The sequence below is a fragment of the Xyrauchen texanus genome, chromosome 21 (genome assembly GCF_025860055.1).
Source record: "Xyrauchen texanus isolate HMW12.3.18 chromosome 21, RBS_HiC_50CHRs, whole genome shotgun sequence".
Lineage (NCBI taxonomy): Eukaryota > Metazoa > Chordata > Actinopteri > Cypriniformes > Catostomidae > Xyrauchen > Xyrauchen texanus.
In genome coordinates this window covers 42,742,804-42,750,916 of record NC_068296.1, presented here as the reverse complement: position 1 = coordinate 42,750,916, position 8,113 = coordinate 42,742,804, and the positions used below count along the sequence as shown (strand labels likewise).

Sequence of the window (8,113 nt, the reverse complement as noted above, 5' to 3'; positions counted from 1 at the left end):
TTAACAGTCTTGTTTGATGTACTCCTGCAATGCAGAGCAGCTGTTGACTAGCGTCTGCTGATGAATGGAGAGCTGGAGAGAATAATACACCAACAGAAAGTGAGATCTTGAGCCGATGGAGATTATGGATTGGCACATTGGCTTTATTCTGACTGATGTGGGTGATGGTCAAGATCTACATCTTCCTAAATGAGGAAGGTTATAGTATCATTTCACTGGAAGTGACACATCCAATTAAAAAACACATTTTACACCTCTAAGATTGTCCTCTCAGCTCTCCACCACTAGTAGAACACTACCTTTCTGGCTGTACCCTATTGCCATTTTGCATCTTCTCCTCAACTGTAAATAATACTATGGGCCTATAACTCATCATTTTGCACACTTGCTATTTTTCTAGCACAACTGCTGAACACATTTTTTGCTCATTTTACTATTCCAGTCCACATCCATTTATACATGTATATACACTACTGTATGTGCACTGCTGGTTAGATGCTTACAATAATTAATTGACTTTGTAGTTTGTTTCATTCATCTGTTTTAAATGAAATTTTTTGGTGTAATGATGACCCCAACTTTCACACAGATGAATATGTTTGAATGAGATATATCTAGAAAAACAAAAACAAATCTTAAATTAGAATAGCTTTGCAATAGCATATATTGAAATGCTTTTATTCAATATTCTTTCATAATTTTTTTTTCTATTTTACCAATTTGTTTAGCTTTTTTCACAACACACATTGTTTCAAAGCACATTACAAAGAACAGTGCCTTACATTACCCTTATATCTGTGCACATGCACAGATGTCAGACCATTGCCTAATTTACAACAAAATGAAATATGCTTGTAATTTTGATAAAACAAAAGTTGATACAGTTTGCATGACATGACTGTCTCTGGATGCATCAAAATAGTGTTCTGTCATTATTGGTCCTGAAATGCTGTCTAAAAAGGCAGCTAACGTTTGTGACACAGCCATAGTCATTGATGCATTTTTTACTTCATTTGTCCTACTACAATAAATAAAGCAATATGTTTCACGTACATTCACTGCTGCGTGCGTGTTTGTGTGCGACACCGCTGTGTTCACTCATTTCACAGCCACAGTTTGAGCACGCACACACACACACACACACACACACACACACACACACACACACACACACACACACACACACACACACACACACACACACACACACACACACACACACACACACACACACACTCTCTCTGAAAGCAGGAAAGTTCGCCGAGCAACTTCAACAAGACTTTCAGCTCTCGTACAGCACACGGGTTGCACTGCCACAAGTGAGGATGTGAATCAAGACGGCGGATCGATGCGCTTTACAGACATTTACACATTTGGAAGAGAAATCAGGCGGAGGGAGAGAGTTTGCTGAGGTTGATCGCGCAGCATTGATGGCGTTACACATGTGAGCAAACGCACGAAAAGCGCTGATGGCTTTGAAATCATGCTGTCTGTGATTCTGAAGTCATTACGCACGAAACTATGAGCGATCCGGAGGTAACATCGATCTCCAAGGCGCAGCAGCGGCTCTTGGCTGCGGCTCTGCCCGGGGAGGAGGGCGCTCTGCCCGGCAGCCTGTGCAGACCCGAGCGCTACGGTATCTTCCTCGTACACTGCTTCATCTGCGGTAGCGGAGTGACCCCGGGGAAAGAGCTGAGCTTACAAGTGAAATACCAGCGAGATAAGGACTGTCCGTTTTATCCGTTCCTGCAGGGCCAAGATCCAGCCCCGGGCGCGCTGGATATCGGTCCGGACGGGGACGCGCTAGTGTGCGCCGTGTGCCACTGCTTCCTGCGCGAACAGTGGAACTCCTTCGAGCGCAGCAGGACCCCCATCGAGAAGCGCATGTACTGGCTCAAGAGACCGTACCAGTGCGACTCACGGAACATCTCCTACGATCTGGAGCGGAGAATGAGCGTCGGCAATTATGACGCCAATGACTCGGACTTCTCCTCGTTGTCTGATAATGACAACATTTCCGAGCGGGACTTGGATCTATCAGGGGGTATTATGAACAACAATAATTCAACGGGTTCCCGTGCATCTAAAAAGGCGTCAAAAGAAGGCAGCGGGAAGAGCGCGGTGAGTGTCAAGAGCAGCCCCGAATCAGTACGCTATCCGGTTAGAGTTTATGTGCCTCAATCAGACCGGTGTGCGACTAAAATCATCAATCACACATCGCACTCATCGGTGACACTCCAGCAGTATGACAGCCCTTCTGTGCGCACACCTGTGCTGGATAACGGCATCGTCACGTGTAATACGCAGTGGATACACAAGTCCGCCGGTGACTCCGACGCCTCTGACAGCTGCGAGATCAACATCACCAGTGACGATGACAGAGAATGCGCAGCATCAGCTCACCTGGATGTAGAGAAGAGTCAATCCAAACTCTCTGCTGACGAATGTGCATGTTATATTTGTGGAAGCAGGCTTTCTGCAGGGGGCCGTTTCAGGGTGTTTGTACAGAAGCAGGAGAGAGCTCCCGGTGAGCCCTTCTTTCCTTTTCTGTGGCTCCACACTCCTCCACCTGGTGCTGTGCCTCTCAGCCCATGTGGATACACACTGGTGTGTGCCAGCTGCCACTCCTCGCTCATGCAGCAGTGGCAGGGCTTCGAGCTGGCAGAAGTGCCTGTGCTCCAGCGACTCTACGTAGTGCCCCTCAATACAGATGCTGCAACCCATGAATCTGGGGATGGGCTACCCAAAATCCAACCGCCCCCCTCCGTGACGCAGAATAACAGGCAGTTCTGCTACCTGTGCGGGCAGGACTGCGGGCGAGAGATCAGAGTGGCGTACACCCGTGCCAGTGCAAGTAAAGCACGCGGTGCAATGTACTTTCCTTTCATAAACCTGCTACCGTGCCCGCCGAATGCACAAAGCGTGCGTAATGGACGGGTACACTGCTGTGTGACTTGTCACAGCATCCTGGAGGACGTCTGGGCGGAGTACTGCCTCTGTTTGAGTGAGGAGCTCATTTCCTCTGTCAGTGCCTTCCTTGGGAGATACCACCTGGCCATGGGCAGAGGAGGAGTCTTGGCATCCACCCCCAGTGGACCCCTGTCGACTCTTTCTCAAACTGCCACGACTAACCACACCTCCATTTGTTACTTGTGTGGGGAGGAACTCTCTGGAGGAACTGAGTATCAGCTTCACGTTAACCCTCCAGGGCGTTGTGGAGAGCGAGAGCCCTTCTTTCCCTTCCTAACCGTCCACCCTCCCGCCCCCCGTGCACGCCCTGCCGATGCCACAGGCCTTGTGTCAGCTTGTGCGCTGTGTTACCATGATCTACTAGGCCAGTGGACCCAACATGAGGGTCAGGGCTCAGGAACAGGCCCATCCAGCAGCCCATGGTCCCGTCAGTACAGCTGCAACACATTTGTCTGCTTCTTCTGCAGGAAACAGAAGAAGAGGCCACTCGGGTTGAAAGCGGTGAGCGTTGCCCGCTTGCCTGTGTTCCTCTATGCCCCGAGGGTCAGCCGGACCCTGGTGATTGACAATGGCAAGCAGCTAACCATCGGCTCCTGCATGGAATGTAAGTCCATGGTTCTGGCTGGGCAGAAAATGAAGCCGGTTGGTGGAACGGCCATCTCCAAACACAAGGTAAGAAAGTTGTGGCCAGATTGCTTTACATCACAATCTTTAGCTTCTTGTGTCATCTTTAGGCTGGTTATAAGCATCTTTGCATGTTTGGAAACTCATTTGATCCTTGCAGTCCTCAGAATACCTCAGGTGTCTGTTCTTACTAGTGACACCCTGATGGGTCTTCAACGGTTTCTGTTAGCACCATGGCCGGGGCTAGGGTGAAATGATCACAGTTTATTTGGCCATCTTTGGCTTGCACGGTATCTGGGCCAGCATGCAAAAGTTAATCTGATGCATTTGATGAGTGAGCGAGTCAAGTGTTGAAACTGGAGTTTTATGGCAGGCTGTTGTGTTTTCTAGCGAGTGTGGCGGCCAGAGCAGGCAGGGGGTAGATCAAGTGTGGAGCCCATCGCATTAAAGAAATAAACATATTGCAGACAGCCGTGTTCTCATAAGCATTGTTTCAAAACATTCTTCACAGAGCGTTCAAGGCCAAGTCAAGCTTTTGTTGGTGTCCTGGTGTTTTTTGAGGGTATGTGTGCTATTTTCCATAGAGTTTAAATGTTTTGTGAGAGACACTCTGGATTTATTGTAACCTATTTTTTTCAGTTTTCTTTTTTCTTCTTATCTGTATGGAACTACCTGTGCACAGCGTTCTGTGCTGAATGAAAGATGACAGTGTTTTGCTTTCATTTACCCTGTTCCAGTAACACTTCCCCCTGTTATGCTCTGTTGTTGGCATTGGAGTCTGGTGTGCAGGAAGCTGTTCTCTGGAGTCTGTACGTGGGGGCTCTGGGCCGGTGATTGTGAGCCAATAGCTTGGGCTTCAGCAGTCATACAAGGGGAAGTGTGTGTGTGTGTGTGTGTGTGTGTGTGTGTGTGTGTGTGTGCGTGCACGCACTGGTCAGCATTCTTTAGGTGCAATGTAAAGTGCAGAGCTAACTCAGAGGGGAAGTATGGAAAGCTATCCAGTGTTTACTCTTGTATGAGTGTGCAAAGGAGTATAAACAGAGAAAGAAGAAATACTGTAAGCTTTTAAAGTAAATGAGCATTTTCTGAATGAAATACTAGTGCCTTTAAGGCAGCACAAGAACAGTGTTAAAGTTTCAGGTAAGTTTAGGTTTTAAGGCTTCGTTTGTTTAAAGGAAATCTGCATTAGAGCAGCTTTCGCTGTTGTAATGACTTTCAACACAAGTCTTATTTTCAGTCGGCTACACACAAAAAATCTACACACAGTCACTGTGTAGTATAAAGACATCTATAGATGGTTAAATGAAAATTCACCCAAAAATGTAAATTCTGTCAATATTTACTCATCCTCATGTTGTTTCAAACCTGTATAACTTCCTTCCATGGAACACAAATAATGATGCTAGGCAGAATGACAGCCTCGATCACCATTCACTTTCATTGTATAGATGCAATTAAAGTGAATAGTGACTGAAGCCCCGATCACACGGTCAGCGATTTTATCACTTGATGAGACTCAAGACCATTCATTTTCAATGAGAGCTGATGACTTCTGGTGACACAATTGACAGCGACCGTTGGTGACAGGATGTGGGCATGTCAAAGTTAAGAAAAGTTTAACTTGGGGGTGCCTGTGTATCTCAGCGAGTATTGACACTGACTATCACACCTGGACTCGCCAGTTCAAATCCAGGGTGTGCTGAGTGACTCCAGCCAGGTCTCCTAAGCGACCAAATTGGCCCGGTTGCTAAGGAGGGTAGAGTCACATGGGATAACCTCCTCGTGGTGGTGATTAGTGGTTCTCGCTCTCAATGGGGCGTGTGGTAAATTGTGTGTGGATCGTGGAGAGTAGCATGAGCCTCCACTTGCTGTGAGTCTCCGCGGTGTCATGCACAACGAGTCACGTGATAAGATACGCGGATTGTTGGCCTCAGAAGTGGAGGCAACTGGGACTTGTCCTCCTCCACCCGGATTGAGGTGAGTAACCGCGCTACCACAAGGACCTACTAAGTAGTGGGAATTGGCCGTTACAAATTGGGAGAAAGGGGGATTAAAAAAATACGGCTGTTTAATATTGACAAAATGCATTGAAAATGTTAACAGATGAAATCCTCATCACTTTTGTTGTATATTCAAAACAGATATGCATATTAAAGATGTTTTCATTTTCTGTCATTTATTAATGTTATAGTGTTAATATTATTATAATGTATATTGTTATACGCTTATTCAAATTGACTGATTCACATGACACAGAAAATACCTCGGGATACATACATTAGATGGAGCTCTAGAAAGATGAGAGATGCAATGGGTGCATAAGTCTGTTCTAAGTGTTCTCTTCACTCTACACAAGGTATTATTTACACAAAGCTTTCTTGCTGTTTTATGAGGGAGCGCCACTATGTGGCGAGACAAAATTAGATCTCTCCAATCTCTCTGATTATGAACAGGAGCAATAGTTTTATCGCCTCGCTCGCGTATAGAGACGTGGTACAACACAATTTGCTTGTCCAGTTCTAAAACTTTAAAATCTAAAGTTCAGTAGATTTGCGCACTGCTCGCACTCACAAGCTGCTGAATGCTGCACGACGAGAGAAGACGAGAGGGAGAGGGGATGACACGATAGATGACTCGATAGAGGGAATGATTAAAATTGTGCTCAATCTCATGCTATTGAGCTAACATTTGTTATTGCAATTTGAATCAGACTACTTGTCCAGTTGGGCAAGTAAAGTTCTCTTGAATTTACCCATTCAAAATTTCCATTTGTTTTGAGCCCTGTATTAAAACACCTATTAGTCTCTAGTAACATCTTCACCTGTCACTGTCTGCTCTCTGTGTGTGTGTGTGTGGAGGAGCTGCCTGAGCCCCACCTCCGACAAAAAAGAGCAGACGAGAGGACAGAAGCAGCGCAACTGGCTAAAATGTTGGTGACATTCATTCTTATGCAAACAAACACACATGTAAACACAATGGGCAATATCGAGGTCAGCAAAAATGATCAAGGTCATGTCCATATATTGTACAATAAGTCGATAACATAATTATTGTGACAGGTCTAGGTGCACAACTTGCCACATTCTCCATTGAGAGCGGGAACCACTATATCACGACCATGAGTAGGGTACCCCATGTGACTCTACCCTCCCTTGCAACCAGGCCAATTTACCTGCTTAGGAGGCCTGGCTGGAGTCACTCAGCACACCCTGGATTCGAAATCACAAATCCATTATAATTTGCAAACTCAAATTAAATTGTTTTCAGTTTCCTAAAGTCATAGATTTCCAAAGTGTGCAGTAATGAAGAGCGCTTTTGAAAAAGAAGTTCTAGATTTTCTTTTGATTTTTTTGAAAACGCCATTCCAGTGTGGATGAGAAGCGTAAACGTAGAGAAATCAGTGCGGTTTCAAATGTGGCCTTAATCAAACTTTACATTTCTTAAAGGTATAATACAAAGATATAGCACACCAAAGGCTGAACTGATCTACAAAACGAAATGTTTTAATGGGTTATGTTGAATTAATAGCAATAGTTTAAAACTTAGAAGTTCAGAACAAACCCTAACCATAATGTTTGAGAAATATCATAAAACGTCTGCCTTACAAACACTGTAATACATGTGGAAGTTTGTTTGTGTTAAGCATGAAATAAATGATGGTTAAATGAATGAGTAAATGTCATACAGCTGATTAAATCCTAGTGCACGGGTGTGTTAGTGTTACTTCTCTAATGGCTAGATGAAGATATAGCTGACAGACTCTTACAGTGATGAGAGAGAGTCTTTGTGAAGGTGTTTTGTTTAAGCAGATGTTCACTGCTGGCTGAGCACTACATGTCCAGTCACTGAAATAACACAGAGTGTCATCCACACCTCCGGCTCCAGACACATTCTCACAGTCTAAAGGGAACCCTCTGAAAGACGAAGACTATCAGGGGCCTTTAGGGCCAATTGTGTGTGACAGTTTTGCCATCTTAATTCAGTAGGTAAGGTAAAGCGTCTTTACAAGCTCTTGACCGATATGGATTGTAATACTGTTGCCAATGCCAATATGTACAGATGAGGGTGGCCAATGGCAGATGCATTATAAATCATTGGATTTAATTATGGGAAATAAGACATACAATTCCTGGAATTAAATAAATTCTTATTTCACATAATAGCTACTCAAAAATAGAACATGTTTAATTGTCTTCTCCCCTCCTCTCATCTCCTACAGAATGATATTTCCTTTACTGACAGTGGCTTTGTTAGGCCGATGGTTTGTCGACCTGTAAGATGAGGTAAATTCAGAACTGGTGTGTCTCTGGTTAGATATATATCCGTGCCTGTGTAACGGGAGCTGTATCAGGTCCTGCTGATGAAGTAAGAGACTCTTTCTATGTTTAGACTCAAGCTCTGTGCTAATCACACATACATCAGTCCAACATTAGACAGCATCACAGGAATAGCTTCAGTCTTTTAACCAGCAGGGCTAACATTGCTATCCAGGAGTAGGGTTGCCAACTTTCTACCAGCC

The 8,113-nt window shown here is 44.9% G+C and overlaps 1 protein-coding gene across 1 annotated transcript in view; it reads left to right on the top strand.

Annotated features, from left to right (window-relative positions):
* The first annotated feature begins 1,193 nt into the window (after window positions 1–1,193).
* Window positions 1,194–8,113, top strand: part of LOC127661374 (genetic suppressor element 1-like) — a 341,952-nt gene continuing 335,032 nt past the window's right edge. The window contains 1 exon segment of the mRNA XM_052152028.1: window positions 1,194–3,642. Coding sequence (XP_052007988.1) covers window positions 1,522–3,642 — 2,121 coding nt within the window. The 5' untranslated portion in view covers window positions 1,194–1,521.